This window comes from Nyctereutes procyonoides, unplaced genomic scaffold (genome assembly GCF_905146905.1).
Source record: "Nyctereutes procyonoides isolate TBG_1078 unplaced genomic scaffold, NYPRO_anot_genome, whole genome shotgun sequence".
Taxonomy (NCBI): Eukaryota; Metazoa; Chordata; class Mammalia; order Carnivora; family Canidae; genus Nyctereutes; species Nyctereutes procyonoides.
The window spans coordinates 12,560,088-12,581,604 of record NW_026575021.1 but is presented as its reverse complement, the minus strand read 5'-3'; the positions used below and the strand labels follow the sequence as shown (position 1 = coordinate 12,581,604).

Below are 21,517 nucleotides of genomic sequence, written 5' to 3'. Positions count from 1 at the left end.
TATATTTGTAAAAATTAACATTTTTAACTGAAACATTTTTTTAAGATTTTTTAATTTTCTTTTATTTTAGAGGGAGAGAGAGCATAAGGAGGGGGAAGGGCAGAGGGAGAAGGAGAAGCAGACTCTGCACTGAGCATGGAGCCTGACACAGGGCTCAATCCCAGGATCCTGAGATCATGACCTGAGTCAGATGCTTAACCAACTGAGTCACCCAGACACTCCTATAAACATTTTAATGTACAACCTAAAAATGTTACAAACATCTAAATCTTTCATTAAAATTAAGAAGTTAATTCAATAAAAATTGCTAGATAATTTGCTCTCTGAATTTTGATAGAATTTGAATGGATATTAGAACCTAAATATTAAGCAATCCTACTTAATGTGTATCAGTAGTTTGCTAGTAACTGTTAAACAGCCTTGTTCCCATGGTTGGGGGTGGGGAAAGCCCTGATTTGTAGCTTTTGCTGATATCCATCGGTAAATATCCCCACATTGGCTGATTTCAGGATTCAGATGTGAAGTCACTGAATGTAGAGTTGGGATGGTATTTAATAAGCAGCTACTCTGTTCCAGCAGAAAATGGGGCTTGAAGCATGATTGTGAGGATTAAAGGAGATAGTATCTGTAAAGCGTCTACATTCAGGTCTGATTCTTACGAGGAGCCTCATAAATATTTGTTCTTACCTCTTTCTCCCTTGTTAACAGCATCCCTTTAGGTTGTACATGTTGGCTCCAGAGTTAGGTGTATTTTTATCTCAATTTCACAGAGTATATTATATAGATTTCACTATGAATTTCATCTACTGTGTTTTGTACACGACCAGTTTTGTCTTCCCAGTTAGTTTTAAATGATATATACTGTGTATCAGTATTTTATAGTCCATCAAAAGGTACGGTGCAGGTCAGCCTTTTAAATGTTTATCCAGTGACATGATTAACAAATACCAGCAATACTTCCATATTGGATTACGATTTTTTGTTTGCTATGAAAAATATTTTCACGTAGTTTCTTTCATTCCCCCCATCTCACCAAATATAATATAAAAGGGCTAATTTATTGATTTAGCAAATACTTGTTGAGGAGTGAACGTAAAGGGTTCACAAAATAGACAAAAAGAAAATCAAGAAGAAAACCTATCATATATCTCACGAGATTGATATAGAGATAGATGGAGCAAACAAAATAAAGCAGAAAAACCGCCTTGTGGATTAGAAGTTTCTTTTTTTTTTATAAATTAATTTTTATTGGTGTTCAATTTACCAACATACAGAATAACACCCAGTGCTCATCCCGTCAAGTGTACCCCTCAGTGCCCGTCACCCATTCACCCCCACCCCCCACCCTCCTCCCCTTCCACCACCCCTAGTTCATTTCCCAGAGTTAGAAGTCTTTATGTTCTGTCTCCCTTTCTGATATTTCTCACACATTTCTTCTCCCTTCCCTTATATTCCCTTTCGCTATTATTCATATTCCCCAAATGAATGAGAACATACACTGTTTGTCCTTCTCCGGTTACTGTGGCCAAGTTCAAAAAGGGTGTTGCCTGAGTTCTCCTCTGGGATTTTGATGGAATCTTGTCTCACATTTAGATCTTTCATCTATTTTGAGTTTATCTTTGTGTATGGTGCAAGAGAGTGGTCCAGTTTCATTCTTCTGCATGTGGATGTCCAATTTTCCCAGCACCATTTATTGAAGAGACTGTCTTTCTTCCAGTGGATCGTCTTTCCTCCTTTATCGTATATTAGTTGAGCATAAAGTTCAGGGTCCACTTCTGGGTTCTCTGTTCTGTTCCATTGATCTATATGTCTGTTTTTGTGCCAGTACCACACTGTCTTGATGAACACAGCTTTGTAGTACAACCTGAAATCTGGCATTGTGATGCCCCCAGATATGGTTTTCTTTTTTTAAAATTCCCCTGGCTGTTTGGGGTCTTTTCTGATTCCACACAAATCTTAAAATAATTTGTTCTAAGTCTCTGAAGAAAGTCCATGGTATTTTGATAGGGATTGCATTATACGTGTAAATTGCCCTGGGTAACATTGACATTTTCACAATATTAATTCTGCCAATCCATGAGCATGGAATATTTTTCCATCTCTTTGTGTCTTCCTCAATTTCTTTCAGAAGTGTTCTGTAGTTTTTAGGGTATATTTTGAGAACCATTTGAATGGTAAATGGTTCTCCAACCTTTTATTTTCAGGTTGTAGGTGTCCTTCTGTCTAAAATGAGTCTCTTGTAGACAGCAAATAGATGGGTCCTATTTTTTTATCCAGTCTGAAACTCTGCGCCTTTTGATGGGGTCATTAAGCCCATTCACGTTCAGAGTTACTTGAACTTCTTCTTAAAGGGGAGTTTTAAGAGTCCCCCTTAAAATTTCTTGCAGAGCTGGTTTGGAGGTCACATATTCTTTCAGTTCCTGCCTGTCTTGGAAGCTCTTTATCTCTCCTTCCATTTTGAATGAGAGCCTTGCTGGATAAAGTATTCTTGGTTGCATGTTCTTCTCATTTAGGACCCTGAATATATCCTGCCAGCCCTTTCTGGCCTGCCAGGTCTCTGTGGAGAGGTCTGCTGTTACCCTAATATTCCTCCCCATGAAAGTCAGGGACTTCTTGTCTCTTGCTGCTTTAAGGATCTTCTCTTTATCTTTGGAATTTGCAAGCTTCACTATTAGATGTCGAGGTGTTGAACGGTTTTTATTGATTTTAGGGGGGGATCTCTCTATTTCCTGGATCTGAATGCCTGTTTCCCTTCCCAGATTGGGAAAGTTTTCAGCTAGGATTTGTTCAAATACATATTCTAGCCCTCTGTCCCTTTCGGCGCCCTCGGGAACCCCAATTAAACGTAGGTTTTTCTTCCTCAGACTGTCATTTATTTGCCTTAATCTGTCTTCATGGTCCCTTAATTGATTGTCTCTTTTTTCCTCAGTTTCCCTCTTTGCCATTAACTTGTCTTCTATGTCACTCACTCGTTCTTCCACCTCGTTAACCCTCGTCATTAGGACTTCTAGTTTGGATTGCATCTCATTCAATTGATTTTTAATTTCTGCCTGATTGGATCTAAATTCTGCAGTCATGAAGTCTCGTGAGGCCTTAATGCTTTTTTCTAGAGCCACCAGTAGCTGTAGAATAGTGCTTCTGAATTGGCTTTCTGACATTGAAGTGTAATCCAGATTTTGTAGCTCTGTGGGAGAGAGGGCTGTTTCTGATTCTTTCTTTTGAGGTGAGGTTTTCCTTCTAGTCATTTTGCTCAGTGCAGAGTGGCCAAAAACAAGTTGTATTGGAACACGGGGGAGTATCACTGGTCCCTCTAGCTGGTCTTCTGGGGGAGGGGCCTGCTGTGCTGATTTTCAGGTGTTAGCACTTGGGGGAGCTGCTCTGCCCCTGCCTGCTGCAGGGCTCAGCGGGGGTTGTTTACCCCGTCGGGCCCCAGGAGGAACAGTCGCAGTTGCTATGGCAACTCTGGAAGCCTGGATTCAGCCTCCGCAAGAACTACGGGGCTGGGGGTCTCGGCTCTCCGTCCGCAGGGCCTGGAGGCTCCGGGGCGGGGCCGCTGATCTGCTCAGCTCGGGGCAGGAGCGTCCTCGCTGTCCTGGGCCCTCCCGGCCTCTGCCTGTCCCGGGGGAGGCCGGATCCTGGGCTGTGTCCCGGCGCCCTGTGCTCCGGGGCCTGCGCTGTGGGATTCGCGCTCCCGCCCCGCAGCTCCCTCCGCGGAGCCGCCGCCCGAGCCCCTCCGAGCTGCTCCGGCCCCGCCGTGCGCGCTGCAGCCCTTAGGGAGCTCGGCGCAGTCCCCCGGGGCGCAGGTGTCTGTTAGTGTCCCCGGGAGCCCGAGGGCATCCCCGCCCTCCTGGGTCCTGTTCCACCTCCCTGCGAGCCCCTTTCCACCCGGGAAGGTTGGTGCAGCTCCTGCTCCTCCGGGAGGGGACGGGGCTCTCCTGTCCTGGGGACACTCGCCCCGGCCTCAGCCCGGCTCCTCGCGGGGCCCCTCCCCCTCCGAGGCCTTTTGTTCCTTTATTTCTTTTTCCCCCGTCTTCCTACCTTGATAGAAGCACGAACTCTTCTCACTGTAGCCTTCCAGCTGGTCTCTCTTTACATCTCAGGCCGAATTCGTAAATTTTCAGGATGGTTTGAAGGTTATCTAGGTCATTTGGTGGGGACAGGCGATTTGGGGACCCTGCTCTTCCGCCATCCTGCCCCTCCCCTGGATTAGAAGTTTCAATACTAAAGTGGTATGTTTTGTAATATTTACCCAGGTCTCCTTTTAAAATTTTATCTAATTTCCCATTTCTGGCCTAATATTTATCATTGTTAAAATTCAGACACAATGTTTGACTAGCAGGACACATCTCCCTCTCTCACCATAGCTGAGCTTGGCTGTCAGTCTCTATCCAGTCCCAAGTCCCCTGTCCTGAAACCATCCAACCTGGCAGATTGCCCATGCTAGCAAGACTTCAATGGAAAACTGGAGGCATTTTGAAAAATAGTGCTTATATAATTTCAAAACAATATTTAATTTTTCCCTTTGCAATTAAAAAACAAACTACACTTAGGAAAACATGGTAACATTTACATAGTTTGGTTTTCCTCAAGTAAAGATTTTATTACATGGTATATATAGTTTCTTAGCTAGAAAAATACATGAGATTTGTCAAAAATAGTTTAGTATGCAGAAGTTCTGGTCTCTAGACCTAAACAATACATGACAATGTAATTCAATCTGCTAGCCAACAATTAGATTTCTTAAATAAAAGCAAGTCATATGATTTATAGAAGGCTTTATAATGTAACTTAGGCTGATGACTTCGGAGATGATTTGGTTTGAGTGTTTGCCATTTATTTCTGACTATGAATTGAAGCCAATAAATATCATATAATTAAGCTAGTTTTTGCTAGATTTATAGAATGGATTTTATGAAAGCCAATTAATAAAAAAACATTAGGTTTCTTAGTTCCATTTGTAAGTATATTTATTGCTAGTTATAAGCAATTAAGTGGAACGTACTAGACTTATTTAATTAGATTTTTTTTCAGTTCATCTGATAAATCAACAAACACTGAACATCTTTATTGCATGATAGTAAGGGTGAAAAATGATTCTTGGGGGCATTTTTTAATAGGACATACTTTTCACATTTATGCTATAGAAAGTTGTAGATATGAGTGATCTCTCCTGGTTTCTTTTTTTAATATTTTATTTATTTATTCATGAGAGATGCAGAGAGGCAGAGACACAGGAAGAAGGACAAGCAGACTCCCTGCGGGGAGCTCTATGAAGGACTCCATCCCAGGACCCCGGGGTCACGCCCTAAGCCGAAGGCAGACGTTCAACCACTGAGCCACCCAGACGTCCCTCTCCTGGTTTCTTGATATTAATACTTCCTTAACCAATCATGAAACAATTATATACTAGAAAAATATTAACTCTCAATATAAGGTTGTGAGCCACACTGAACTATTTCGTGAGCAACAGAAACCAAGTTCATTTGAGATAGGCCAAAAGAATCACATTAGTGAGTCCAGTGTAGAACATGGCTATTGATAAAAATATCTAATAAATAACTTCATAAATATATATTTGCAAACCATGAGCATTTTCTTAGTTATTATATTCCCTATTTTATAACTTTAGGCTGCTGCTATTTCATCTAGTTCTTTAAACTTCAGCCCCAAAACATGAGGAAAAATAATTCTGAAAGTGAACAAAAATATTTCAGATTAATTTTAAGACTCCAGCTAGAGATTATATGCTTCAAAATAGACTGTAAAGAGGAATACAACAGAAAACTGTCATCATTCTTTAATAAAAGACTCATTGCCACTTTTACTGATTCATACTCTGAACAATACTTGTGTGTGAAATCACTTATAATATAGGCTTCTTGGTAGAGTAAGTATACTTTCTTAGCTCTATGATTTTCTCAGCATAAAGTTTGTTCAATTGCAAGATTTTAGTGATATTTTAAAAAAGAAAACATCAGATTTCCATTCAAAAATTAAAAAGGAAACCAGAAGCAAATTGTTGTTCCAGTCTCATTAAGTGACCTTCAGAAGTGGGCACAGATTATGTTTAATTCTTCAACATACTTGGAGATGAAAGATCACCTTTTTTTATAGACAGTGTAACAATGATGGAAAAAATGTACTACCAGAGCAAATTACATCTTTGATAGATGAAATGCAGGTGGAGAAGATACTGGATTATTTCTGCAAGGCCTCTTTCTGCACTGTGATTCTAAATACTTTGCTTTAAGTATCTCAGCAGAATATAAGATAAAACTCTCAGTGGGAGTGTATATAAGAAAGAATGGACATTCCAAGCAACCTAAAGAAAACGAAGAGAAGAGTAAGAAGAAGCAAAAAAAAAAAAAAAAAGAATTTAAAAAGAAGAAAGCAGTGAGATCAATGAAGTTTCCACACTCAGCTTCCACGTTGCTATGGCAAAACTGAAGGCAGTCAACTGTAGAAATGGGTAATCAGTTTTTAATCAGAAGATATAAAATAAAACACATTTAAAAAACATTTTCTTCCTAATTGTTTTCAACCATGCTCTCTTAGATGACATTCAAATTACTCTAAGATATCTTTCGCAGTTTATGTAGCTTCTGAGTCACTTTTGTATATTAATTCAGATTAATTAGTTAATTAAGTTTAATTAAAAATTAACTCAGGTTGGGATGCCTAAGTGGCTCAGTTAAGTGTCTGCATTTGGCCCACACTTGGGATCACATCTCGGAATCCCAAAACAGCTCATGTCCTGGGATTGACCTTCACCTGGCTCGCTGCTCAGCAGGGGGTCTGCTTCTCCCTCTCCTTCTGCCTGCCACTCCACCTGCCTGTGCTCTCTCTCACTCTCTCTGTGTCAAATAAGTAAATAAAATATTTTTTTTAAAAAAATAACTCAGGCCATTTAAAATGTTTAATCCCAGAACATAAATTTAATAGTCTTTTCTGTTGTAATAAAATAGGCATTAAAAAAATAGCTCCACTGACTTAGATGTTACCATTATAATACACAGACCTTGAAGGAACCATAACTAATAGGTTTTTCTTGCCCTAGAATGGATAGGAGGGGTTCTTAACCCAAAGATATCACATTTGGATCCAAATTCTTCTTCCCAGGCTTTCCTAACAAAGAAATGTCAACTAACAATCACCATCTCCTTCTGCAGGTTTACATATGGATATGTAGATATTTGGATAAATACGGATGAAAAAGTACCTATGGATAAATAAGTTCTTAAGTACAGTCTAATACTTTAGCCAATAGATACCAACACAGAAGCCAGAAACGATACTAACACAAACTTTGGATAGAAAAAAAATGCCTACAAAAAGCACTTCAACAATTAAGTCATTTATTACATATGCTCTGAGACGAACAGACAAAATGCTACTATGCATGATACATATGCCTACTTAAATTTAAATAAAAATTAATTTAATTAAAATAAAAATGTATTCTCTTAGCCATACTAACTATATTTCAAGTATTCAGTAGCCAATAACCAATTTCAAGAACTCAATACACATATATATGACATTTTAATGTATATTTAATTATTTATTTTAATATAATATAACTTAAGTTATACATATATTTATTAAGTATATATATTTTTAAGCATTTCAAATGTCTTCTTAGGAAAATGGAAGATGGGGCTCTCGTTCTATAGTTAAACATCTCTTTAGGCAGATTTAGCAACCTGTTCCTGTTCCTATATCTGATCTGGCGGGGGGGCGGGGAGAGCTAGAAGAAAATGATAGAATCTAAAGAAAGAGAAGCAGTGGAGCATCTGCCTACCTACTCTTTCGTAGTATGTCTTGAATATTTTAATTTCTTGTAGGTATAATTCATATCAAAATAAATTGACAGGCTAGAAGGATCTCACTAGTTTTTTTTTGTTGTTTTTTTGTTTGTTTGTTTGTTTGTTTGTTTAACCTAAGAAAGTGTTGCACTGGCAGCATGTATCTTGTTGATGAAAGGAGCTAAGATGGGTGGAAGATAGAACCATCTAGATTTTCCATGTCAAGTAAGTAAACAGTATAAAATGCTGCCTAGGAACAAACAACAAAAACCAATCCTACCCTCCTACCCATAAAAATTGTTATTTATACAACTGCCTCTCAAAGTACATCAAGGGCCAGTTGATGTCTGTTGGAAATGAAGTGAAAACTAGTAAGACAAAGGTTTCAAAGGCACCTAATTAAATGAACACAAAGACCATCCCTCTTCGTATCTCCTGCATGTTCCTATCATGAGGAACCTAGAAGAGTTAAATAGATGGAATAGAAGAGCAGATCACACCTCCCTTCCTCACCCCACCAAGTCCCTCTATAGTGGAACTTGTCTACTCCATGTCCTAGGAGAGTGATAGCATTAATTCTGTTCAGATATTAATTTTTTTATAAATTTATTTTTATTGGTGTTCAATTTGCCAACATATAGAATAACACCCAGTGCTCATCCCATCAAGTGCCCCCCTCAGTGCCCATCACCCAGTCACCCCCACCCCCCACCCACCTCCCCTTCTACCACCCCTAGTTGGTTCAGATATTAATTCTTATATTAGATCAAGCTATTTGAATCACTAAAACTGCCTGGAAAGCCATAGACTCTACCCGAAAAGATGTTAAGAAATGAAAAAAGAAGATTCAATGTAGAGTAATTGAGAAAGTTTCTCAATTCTTGAAAACTTTGTAGAATTATGCAACCGTTTAATGTTAATTTGCCAGTAAGTTTAGAAGTCCTCAGTAAGTTGATTGTGTGGAAGTTTTCATAGCATCAGTGAAGAGTGAAGACACTAATGAAATTTTGGACAGAAAGGAATGTCTGCAAAGATCACCTCAGCAAGTAAGACATTGATTATGCATACTCTGAGGTGTCAGATAAAATGCTAATATGCGTGGTATGATTATCATGGTTCTTAGGGCATATTTAATTTACATTATTAAACAAAGTGATGATGAGATGTCACAGGTGTACATGGATTTTGAAAGTCCATATCTTGCTCTGAAATAATGTACATTAAATGCTAAATTGATGAAGTAGAACCTACACATAGAATAAAAAAGATTATACACACTGGCTTTCATTCAGCAAATATTCATTCAGCAAACAGTAAATGAAATCTTAAGTTTTTGCTTCAGGCATTGTTTTAGGGATATGGTGATATCTACTTTCAGGGAACTTATTTATAAGAAGAAAACTGAGTATCAACTAATGTGAAGTATGATGAGTAAAATGGAAGTACAGATTTCTGCTTCTTATGATAAGTAATGGTAACAAATTACCCATCTCAATAAACATGACTGTATGATTTATATAATTTTTTTATTTTTTTTGTTTTTTTTTATAATTTTTTTAAATTATTGAAAGAATCACACAGCAGCTAGCAAAATCAAGATTGGATGCAACAATTTCCTGGAAAGAATGTAAATGGAGTATTGTAAGCTCTGCGTTATTCTGGCCACTTTTCCCCTTTGGTGCATTTGCTGTTTTACTGCATACAAATGGTGATTGAAAAGGGACAGTGTTTTAGAATTTGTATCTGTCTCATTGGGCAAAACTGGAGTTAAGGGCTGTCAAGACAGTCAAGACTTCCCTGCATTAAAATGAACAACAGAGTATTTAATCAGACATTCTACATGTAATTTCCCCTCAAGGTATTTATTAATTCCTAAATTGTACATGTGTACAGTGTGATGCTAAGAAACCAAGTATAAATCAGCTGCTAACCATCTGAAGGATTTCAGCTATTTCCACCATCTCTGGGGCCATGAAGGAAAGGGATCCCTAGTATAAACCTCAGGCTATCAGTTGAGAGACTTCAAATAGTTATGCCCTGAAAAAACAAAGTTTCACAAAAAGAAATATACCAGTTTGGGCCAAATGAAGGAGATTTTCCTTACTTGACTACCAAAACTGAATTAAAATCCTCTCTGGAAAGAAATAACATCATCTAAATCTCCATTATTTTTAATATACTCTACCAGCATTCAATAAAAAAAATTAACATACAATAAATGAAACAGAAACAAATCACCTTAAACTAAGAGATAAAATGAAAAAGAAATTTTGGGGGTGCCTGGGTGGCTCAGTCGGTTTAGCATCTTCCTTCATCTCAGCTCATGATCCCAGGGTCCTGGGATCGAACCCCATATCAGGCTTCCTGCTCAGCGGGGAATCTGCTTCTCCCTCTGCCCTTCACCTCCCTCATGCTTTCTCTGCTTCTCTCTCAAATAAATAAATAAAATCTTTTTTTAAAAAAATAAAATTTTTAAAAAGTCACCCAAGTGATCAAGATAGTGTGATTATCAGGCTTTAAAATAATTACAGTTAATAAGTATAAGAAAATAGATGAAAATAATGCAAATTTGATAAAATTCTTAAAATACATTAAAAGTCAGATGCAAATACTACAAGTAAAAATTATTAAGAATTCTTACTACTAGTAAGAATTATAATTATAAAAGGTATCAATAATAAAAAAGAGAATGAAACACAGAAAGAAACAATGAAAATTGTATAAAAGTGTATAGATATGAGACATACTGGATGTAGAGAAAATGGCAAACATCGGCAATTGGAGTCACAGAGAAATTAAGATAGAAGAAATATTGGCCAAGAACTTTCCAAAAACAATCAAAGATTCCAACAAATAGATTCAAGAAGTCCTGCCAACTCTCCGAAATACCAAAAACACCTTATATAAAACTGCAGAAAACCAAAGACAAAGAAAACCTAGAGAGACCCAAAAAAAAAAAAAAAGTTTATTTTTAAAACAGGAACATTGTTGTTGAAAAGTGTTTTTCAACAGGAATAGTATAATCAAGAAGAAAATGGAGTGAAGGCTTATAAAGTTTGGAAAGGAAACAGCAACTATCCTGGATTTAACATTCATTGAAAATATCATTCCAATGAAGGTAAAACAAAACTATTTTCAATAAAAACTGAAATAATTTTTTGCTTTGAGACTTACACCAAGAGAAATACTGCAAGGAGTATTTTCCTAAATGAAAGCAAATATGAAGAAAGGAAGAAGACCATATGGAGTCATTTCTTGGTAAACGTTAATTGCTTTTGAACACTTTAATTTCGGAATTTCATGAGGTGCTTGAGTGGCTCCCTTGGTTAAGCATCTGCCTTCAGCTCAGGTCATGAGCCCCGTGGGAAGCCTGCTTCTTCCTCTCCCTCTCCCTCTTCTTCTGCAGCACCCCCCCCCATTGTGCTCTCTCGCTCAAAATAAGTAATTAAATAACTTCAAAATAAAATAATTTTGGTATTTCAAAATACAGAATAAAAATACATGGATATAATATCAATAAAGTACTAGAGTTTCTGTGGTAAATGGCCTGAAATGTCCTTGAATTGTGATAAAGTTATTGGCTTATAAATAAATCCAATAAAGTAAGAATATATATTTTAATCACTAAAAATGATAAATAATTTTATACGTAGTAAGATAAGATAAAGAGAAAATAAAACTATAACTATGTGATGAATCCAAATGAGGGAAAGAATAGAGGAAAAATAAAATCTGTGTAGAGCAGATTAAGCAGATTAGAAAAACAAAACAAATATACAAGCAGTAGATTTAAAATAATATATACAATAATTATCTTAAATTTATCTGCACTAACCACTTTACTTTAAAAAAAAGATTGTCATACTTAATAATAAAGGAAATGAAATCCAAATATAAAACTTCTGTTCAATAAAATGTCATAAAAACCCTAAATTTGTATATACCTAAAATAATTTCATTATGCATAAAGCAAAAACGGAGTGAACTTAAGAGAAATACAAAAATTAATGGTTTCAGTTAGATAGTTTTTAATACAAAAACAATTTTAAAAACCCACAAAAAAAGTGATATATAGATTATTTGAGCAACAAGAATAATAAACTTGATGAGAATAGTTCTTGGAGAAAATCGCTTCTCGGCCTTTTGGCTAAGATCAAGTGTTCTTGGAGAAAAATGGAATTAAGTTAGGTAATAGTAACAAAAATATATCCAGAACACAATTCAGTTTTTTAAACTAAGCATTATTCACTTAAACTAGGTGATGTGTTCAAGAAGTAATTATAAAGGAATAAACTGAAAGGCTAAAGCAAGGTTTAGAGAAAATTTGTATAAATCTCTTATGTCTTCATATTCTAATATTTCCTCCAAAAATAAATAGAGCAACAAAAAGGGAAAATACAAGTGCACAAAAACTGTGGCCTCAGCATAACTTGAAGACAAAGAATGCTCAAATTCTAAAACAACTGTAAAAGAAAAAACCAAAAACCACCAAGTCCTGGTTAAAAAAAAAAAAAAATCTCTCAAGCTCTTTCCCATCTCTGTTCTAATGCAATAATTTGTGGTAAGGAAAACAGACTAAGATAAACAGGAGAAGAGAGTAACTTACCAAAAGTAGATATAAAAAGACAACTAGAGAGAATAAGGGTGCAATAAATCTCAAATATTTTAAAATGTGTCCAATGACAGGAACAAGAACCAATAGGAAAGGGATCTACCAGTATATGTGATGTGAAAGAGCAGTCTCCAAAATAAGTAGTTTTGGGCTGGGGAAAAAATGTCAAGAAAGGAAAAAAGAAGCAGGCTTTAAAAATTGAGTGGTGAGCAGGAAGAGAAGCAAAGGGGGGAATTTCATGTTCCTACAAAAAAGAGAACTAATGAATTGTAAATCATATAATCCCTCCCCTAGCATTAAACAAATATGCACCACCTACAACGCAAATTCATTTAAATTATTTAGCTTTGCTATAAGGACATAAAGGAACATCAATTAATTAGGAATCTTAACACAAACTAGAAACATAGTAGGAAAAAAAGGAAGAGATCCATACAAACCTGTTGCAGAAATAAGAAATCAAAACCTAGGACAAATTAATAGGGAAAATCTCTTCAAAAAATACTAACCAAAAGAAAAAAAAAGTTGTAAGACAATAAACAGTCAAATGTATTCAAGCAACCATCTAAAGATAAGCAAAAAACTCTTGAATCAGAAATTCAGAAAATAAGTAAAGAACTGTCTTCCCCTCATCACATGCATGAAAAGAACAAGCAGGAAGAAATGACCAAAGAATTGATTGAACTTAAAAAAGAAATAGAAGGGAAAGACAAAATTATGAGGTGATCAAGAATTATTACACTAAAAAAATAATAGGCAGGGGAAAAAATCAAGAAAATATAAGTGAGATAAAGAGAATTCAGAGAAAAAGTGGCAATTAGAAGGCAGGCAGAGGATGATTGATTAGCATAGGTGTAACTGAAACCCATGGGAAAGAAACCTAAAACAATGGAGAGAACCAATATTCAATACTAGAGTGGGAAGAAAGAGAAAGAAAGAAAGAAAGAAAGAAAGAAAGAAAGAAAGAAAGAAAGAAAGAAAGAAAGAAAGAAAGAAAGAAAGAAGAAAGAAAGAAAGAAAGAAAGAAAGAAAGAAAGAAAGAAAGAAAGAAAGAAAAAGAAAGAAAGAGAAAGAAGAAATTTTTCTAGAGATGAAAGAAATTGTATTTTTAAAGGACATCGGTTATCTAGAAGGAAAGTTACTCAAAAGGAACAACTGTAAGATAATTCCTAGTATGAGCATTCAACTGAAAGAAAGAAAAATTCAAAAGGCTTCCAGGAGAAAAAAAAAAGATGAAATAAATTATGAGGGCAAAAGAATTGGTTCGGCATCAGATTTCTCTGAAATGATACACAAAGCTAGCAACTTGGAAATAGCCTGATAAATAGAAAACAGTGAAAGAAAGCCTAAGCCATATGCAGTCAATCTGTTTAAGCATCAAGTCAATGGAAAAAAGTTTTCAACATATAAAAACTTGAAAAAGCTACTAGTGTAAGACAGGACAGGACTGGTAAAACTTCAGAAAAAATACTGATGGTAAGTATTTTACCATGTGTCAAGACAGATTAAACACTAACGACTGAAACAAGAGCCTGAAACCAATTTAAAACTTATAATTCTTGCAAAGCAAAAAATAGGTGGACTAAAAATCATAGAGCAAAGGAGAGGAAAACAGAAAAAGCTCACTGTTCTATGCATAGTAGGTGAGATTTCAAGGATACCAGTGACAGCTGATAATCAAGAGCAAAAGGTTAAAAAAAAAAAAGGGGACTAATGCTATGAGGGAAGTTAAAAATACAAAGGCGAACCAGAACAAAAACATAAAATTTCCAAAATACTAAACCAAAAATATTATCAGTTAAAGTGCAAATAACCCACATCTCACACAGAAGCATGGCAAATATAACTAAAATATTACGGAAGTGTTGAGAACAAACCCATCAGTCATACGCACAAATGAAGCGGAATTAATTTGCTATTAAAAGAAAAAGATCTTTTCATTTTAGCTCACAAAGCAAGACCTAATGATATGCTGCATACAGGAGGCCAGCTAAAATGAAGTGATTCACAAAGGCAAAAATTAATGGGGAAGGCAAAAAGATACCAGACAAATGTAAATAATAGAAGCAACAGGAAATCATACTTTCGGTAAAGCACAATTTAAGCCAAAAAGCTTTACTTTTTTTTTTGAGATTGTATTTATTTATTCATGAGAGACACACAGAATGGGGCAGAGACACAGGCAGAGGGAGGAGCAGGCTCCCTGTAGGAAGAGCCCAATGTGGGACTGATCCTGGGACCCTGGGGTCATGACCTAAGCCAAAGGCAGATGCTCAACCACTGAGCCCCGCAGTGGCCCCTAAATGTGACAAATAAGGTCTCTTTTTTAATTTTTAAAGCCACAAGTCATTATGAAGATATTACACAAAATACTTATAAACCAAATAACAAAGCAGCTACTTTTATAAGGCAAAATCTACAAAAGAAGCAAGGAAATATGGCCAGTAACAGGCCAAAAACTTAGAGTAAAAAGAAATCATTAAATTCCCAGCTCAAAAACTAGCAATACAAGAAAAAGTAAAATGAAATTAAATACAATGAAGGCTGTAATAAAGACAAGGTAGAAATTTTGAGGAAATTAATACAAAAACTATAGAACTCATGGATCCTGGGCTTTGGCGGACATTAGCAAATTAGAGGAAAACACTATTTCAATTTTCTTGTCCAAAAAAGGGGGGTAATTATATAAAATATAAAGTAAGAAATTACAAAAGCAGAAGTAAAGTTTGAAACGGGAGACATTTTTTTTAATCCTAAGAGACTACTTTGAAAACTTCTTTGCAAATAAACTTGAAAACAAAGATAAAAGGACATTTTTTTTCTTAAAGAAACACAGAACACCAAAATTGATCCTGACAGAGTATAAAGTATGAAAAGACCAATTTCCATAGGAAAACAAGGTGATTATTCCCAAAACGGGAGACCTGGATGGTTTTACAATGGAATTCAATCAAATCTCCAAAAGCCAGTTGTCACTAAAGCTCTATAAATTGCTAGATCTTTGAGAATAAAGGAAAGCTTCCTATCACGAAACAAATATAAAAAGGATATCTAAAAAAGATGAAGACACGTCTCAACTATAAGGTGAAACATGAATATCATTCATGAATACGAATGCAAAATACTAAATAGTCCACTAGCAAACAGAATCCAACATCTCACTAAGTATATACTATATCATGGCCAAGGGGGCTTCATTTCAGGGTGCAAATGGTTTCAATTAATATTATACACCATATTAATAGGTCTATAGAGGAAAAAATTCATAATTCCAGAAATTCTAAGAAAGCCTTTGACAAATTTCAATTCCAATTCCTGATTCAACAATAAAATCAAGAAAATTGAGGGATAATTTCTTTTTTCCCCCCGAGGGATAATTTCTTAATGTGAATCTTTATATGCCAAAATATTAGTCATTTCTAACAAGATCTAGAAAAAGGCAAAGTTATAATTTCTACTATTGCTCACTATTACACTAGAGATATTAGTGAATGCTATTAGATAAGAGATATCAATTAGTTGCATGTGAATTGGTAAAGAAAAAATTAGGTTTGTATATATGATAGGATAGTATATATTGAAAAGTCAGATAATGCTTAACCCTAAAAAAAAAAGTCAGTAAGGCAGCAGGAGGGTAGGAGGATATAATATAAGCATTCATAAATCATTAACATTGACACACAAACCCGATAACCAGTCGAGGACATTATAGTTGAAAAAATACCCTTTAAAACTGGGAAAAAATTAAATACTTAGGACTCAATTTTAAAAATGCGAAAAATCTGTATGAGGAAATCTTTAAAATATTTCTGAAAACTATAAAATAAATATGAAGAGGGATGCCCAGGTGGCTCAGCGTTGAGCACCTGCCTTCGGCCCAGGGTGTGATCCTGGAGTCCTGGGATCGAGTCCCACATGGGGCTCCCTGCAGTGAGCCTGCTTCTCTCTCTGCCTGTGTGCCTGCCTCTCTTTCTGTGTGTCCCTCATGAATAAATAAAATAAAATCTTTAAAAAATAAAAATAATAATAAATATAAAGAATAGGAAAGATAGCCGATGCTCCCGTATTAGATGACACAGTGTTATGAAGATGTTAGTTCTCCCAAAGTTAATTTACAAATTTAACATAATCCCAATAAACACACAAACAAGTTTTGCAGGGTTTTTTTACAGGGCTAAATTTATTGATAATAAAGCCCATATACTGTATTTTAAAATGCAAAAATAGGGCACCTGGATGGCTCAGTTGGTTAAGCATCCAGCTCTTGATTTTGGCTCAGGTCATGATCTCAGGGTCTTGAGATGGAGCTCCACCTGGAGCTTGGCCCTAGGTGGGAAACCTGCTTAAGATTCTCTCTCTCCCTCTGTCTACCCCTCTGTCTACCCCTCTGATTCCCTCTCTCCCTCTCAAAATACAAAACAAAAACAAAACAAAACAAAAAGAAAGAAGCAGCAAAAATAGCCAGAAAAACTGAAAGGAAAAACAAAACAAAATGAAAATATAAGGTGGAACTCACCTTACAAGACATTAACACAAAATGTTTCAGCCTCAATGTACTATTTATTGAATCTCTACTCTTACTATAGTGTGGTGACAAATAAATAAAAAACAGATAACAGAATGGAACAGAAAGATCAGAAATAACCAAAGTTCACAAGAAAATGTAATATATGAGAAAGTGGGTGTCTCAAATAACAGAAGCAAAGATTGATTTCTTTCAGAAATGATGATGAGCCAACAGAAAAGCCATTTGGTAAAGAGAAAAATGAGATTCATACTTCATACTATACAATAGACTCCAAGTGGTCTAAGGAATCAAATATAAACAAATAAAACAATGCAAATACTAAAAGCAGACATGGATGATTCCACTCAAAGTTGAATATAATCAGTAATACTTGAGGCAAACAGTATTAAAATAAATAAAATAGCCATTGAAGAGAATAGGAAAGATAAGTAACTAAGTAACTTTGTTGATATTATTTGAATTATATTCTGTAAGGCTAAAGATAAAGATAACTGTACTTTGGTATTTTATTCTAGTTAATTTGTTTTCATAGACAAATGATGTTAAAGTTTTAGAACTACATTTTGTATTTGCTGCAATTTTTTAAAAAATAAGAAAACATACTATGGGTGAATCAGAGTCAGGTACCTGACTGTTAGAAAAAAGAAATGACAAATAAGGAAGGAGGAAACAGAACAAACTACATTGTGTTTAGTTCGGAAGCAGAACTATCAGTATGAACTCATGGTTTATGATACATTTAAAAAGGGATATTAAACTCTAGATGCCTGTGTGTTTATATAACGTATGTTTTCTACTTCTGCTCACTGAAATGGTTAAGAAGCAATAACACCCAATATTAATGAATATACCCAGTGCCCCCATCTTTGAAGTCTAAATACCTTGGAGAAATGGTGAATTTTATTGCTTCGGATCAAGAAGAGTCTGGAATATATTACTTTTTGTAAGGGTGTGATCAGAAAATGATGGGGACGTAGAGAAGGACCCAGAAGCCAAAATATAGGAAGCCCCAGTGCCAAATTTATTTTGAACAACAAAATAAATAATGATAGTAATGGGTTATAAGTTACAAAATAAACATATGTGTAAGTCTGCACTGAGGATAAATGAGTAGATAAATAAATGGAGGATAAGTTATTGCTCTTCCTTAGAGCAGGATTACAATTAATATGTGTCAAAAGAGTCACCGTTTGGCAAACAGCACAGGAATGCTGCTACAGAGAAGAATTGCTGGATGCTAGCTTAACAAACAAACATGTGCTAAGAAATGTTTGCATAATTTGTCGCCCTGACAGTATCTCCTCACAACACGTGTATTAATCCAGGAGGGGAAAAATAATAACTTTACAGTGGAGAAACCTAAAAGAAACCACACTAAACCAAGTGATTAAAATTAACAGCACCAGCAAAGAGATATACTAACATCATGTTCCTCCTCATAAAACGCACGGAAAGGGCACAACATCCCTACTGTGTTATCCTTCGCAAAAATGTGTGAACTCAGTGGAATAATGAAAATACCAGACAAACAGACAGGCATTCCACTGCCCGGTACTCTTTAAAGTTGTCAAGTTGATAGAACAAACAGAAAAATAGAAATTACGTTGGATTGGAGGAAAATAAGGAGACATGCGAACAAAATGCAATGTATGATCTTGGTTGGAGTTCTGAAACAGATGGAAAGAATTTAGTGAGGCACCGGCCATGATTTGAATAAGGTTTGTAGATTTGTTACTAGCATTCTATCACTATTATTTTCTTGATTTAGATAAGGTTTTCTATGGTTATATAAAATGTTAACATTAAGGTTAAAGGGTTTATGGAAATTCCACATATGGATACTATTTTATGAAGTCTCAGTTTTACCCTAAAATTAAATAATTAAAACAGTCTTAAAAAACACCAAATTGCATATGAGGAAATCAGATTAACATAATAAACCAAATGTTGTAAAACGATTAAATTTAAGAAGATTTAGGGGGCCCTGTGGGCAAGCTCAGTTAGTTAGTGGCTGGCCAACTCTTGGTTTCCACTCAGGTCATGATCTCAGGGTACTGGGATTGAACCCCACCACCCGCACTTTGCCCTGGCTCCCATGCTCAGTGGTAGGCTGCTTGTGGATTCTCTCTCTCTCCCTCCCTTTGCCCCTCCCCTTGTGCACTTGCTCTTTCTGTCTCTCTCTCTCAAATAAATAAAAATCTTCAAAAAAATTAAAAAGAAGAAAATTTTCAACCAAGAAAATTGACAAAGCCAAATTGATAAATTTCACAAGGCTTCTGTAGGCAAAATAAATATGTAAAGTAACTATTCCTTCTGTATACTGCTAATATAAATTTAGAAAATAAATTTTTAAAAATCCATTTACATTGGCAACAAAAATTCCAAATATATAAAATTAAATTGAGCAAAACATATTCAACTCTTCTTCACAGAAAACAATAAAAATATATATAAATAGAGAAATACATGATGTTCATGAATTTAGTATAGCAAAAATTCAATATGGCAATGATTTCAATTTCCCCATATTGACCATAGACTTAAAGCAATCTCAGTGAAAATGTTGACTGGAAAAAAATAATGTTGACTGGTTATAATTTTTGTTTCTTTTTAATAAGTCATGGGGGGGTGACTTAGAAGTTAATTATTATAAAACTTATACATAAATACAGAAGTTAATTATTATTAAACTTATACATAAATACAAAGGACCGAGAAAAACAAGTAGAATTACCTCTACTATAACCGGCTTATAATTAATTAAAACAGTGCTGCGCTGGCACAAAATTAGAACCCTACTTAGCTTTCAAATATTCTCTTTTACAGAATATCTCTCAGCTTTTCAAGCAATTTTACAAAACTTTACTGTTGTATCATTTATTGTAACAGCTATAAAATAATTACATCAAAATATATATAAAGTATTTATATGATATGCCTTTCCTCCCACATCAGACTATGACCAGTGCCAATTTAACAACAAGGGCCAATTTAACTAATAATCATCAAAACTAGCTGTCTCTGACATACATCAGACACTCAAGGAATATGAGCTATATGATTAAGATGACATTAGTAAATAAGATTTTCATAGTCACCGAAACCCCAAAGAGATAACTCAAACTTACCTCCTATATCTGGGCGAAGTTTGTTGTCATAGCCTTGAAGCAAAGAGTTGAGAATTTGTGTTATATCTCCTTCATGAATCTTTGGTGCTAAGACCCAAGTTTTGTTCACTGTTAAATCCTCATCATCTTCGTCATCCACTTTATCAACACTAAATAATTCAAAAAAAAATTTGAATGATATAAAGTTCAACCAAATTCTGTATTGAAAAACACAGTTGAAATTTATCGTAATTCTTATCATTTTGTTGGGAAGTAGTAAGAGGGGAAAAAGCATTAATGACATTTTACATTCAGTAAGGCTCATGCTTTCTTCACATGAATCATCTTGATATAATAATACTCAAAAATTAGGAATGCAGTACAGCAAATGTAACACATAATACTGAAGAAATAAATTGAATCTTGGCCACCACAGTTGTCCTTAAAGGCTATTGAAATTAGGCACCAAAAATGTGAATGGAGGTCGAGATGTGTGCAGTACACGATCTGCACAACTATATGGGGTGACTCTAAACCACCACACCCAAAAACACAAAATTAAAAGGTAAATAAATACAGGAAAAGTTGTAAGAACTAGTGAGATATTTAAAAATGCATGTGTAGACAAGAAGAATAAAGGAAAAAGTATTGAACACATCTACGCTTCTTCCTTCCAATTCAGAAGAACCCAGGCATCATATTCCAAGAACTTTGTCAGAGATTGTCTTGTCATCAAATCATGAATGGGTTGCTTAACTCATATGTGGAATATAAGAAATAGTGAAAGGGATTATAAGGGAAAGGAGGGGAACAGAATGGGGAAAATTAGAGATGGAGACAAACCATGAGAGCCTCCTGACTCTGGGAAACAAACAAAGGGTTGCAGAAGTGGAGGTGAAGGGGGATGGGGTAACTGGGTGATGGGCACTGAGGACGGCACGTGATGGGATGAGCACTGGGGGCTATACTATATGGTGGCAAATTAAATTTAAATTTAAAAAAATTAAAAAGCGAATGGGTTGCTTACCTGCCACATATACAGAGAGGGGCATGACTATCAAGTTTTATGAATAGAAGTGAGACTTTAAAAATCAAGTAACACCATCACCTCTATTTTGCAAATGAGAAAACTTGGAGACGGTAGGGAATTAGCCAATGCACAAACTCACTTATTAGCAAAACTGAAAATCAAGTCCTAACTCTCCACTTAATGCTTCTCATTATACCCCCGGGTTTAGCAAGTATATGGATTCAGCTTAACTCTGCACTGTGGTAGAAAATGCAGCAAAATAGATGTTCACCTACAGTTCATCAAAAGTAACAAACTTCTCCTTGTTACTCTTAAAGAAGGCCATCGGCAAATGAGTGTGAACATCCTGGACTAACATCCAGGTGTTACTCTACTCAGTCCTCCAGTGAAAAAGGGTCCAAAAACTAAAACACTTACGTTGGTGAAATCAGGCAA

The 21,517-nt window shown here is 35.5% G+C and overlaps 1 protein-coding gene across 1 annotated transcript in view; it reads right to left on the bottom strand.

Moving 5' to 3' along the window:
• Nucleotides 1-21,517, bottom strand: part of GABRG1 (gamma-aminobutyric acid type A receptor subunit gamma1) — a 78,570-nt gene that overhangs the window by 44,282 nt on the left and 12,771 nt on the right. The window contains exon 2 of the mRNA XM_055339187.1: nt 20,074-20,222. Within this exon, the coding sequence (XP_055195162.1) occupies nt 20,074-20,222 (149 nt within the window). The remainder of the gene's footprint in view (nt 1-20,073; nt 20,223-21,517) is intronic.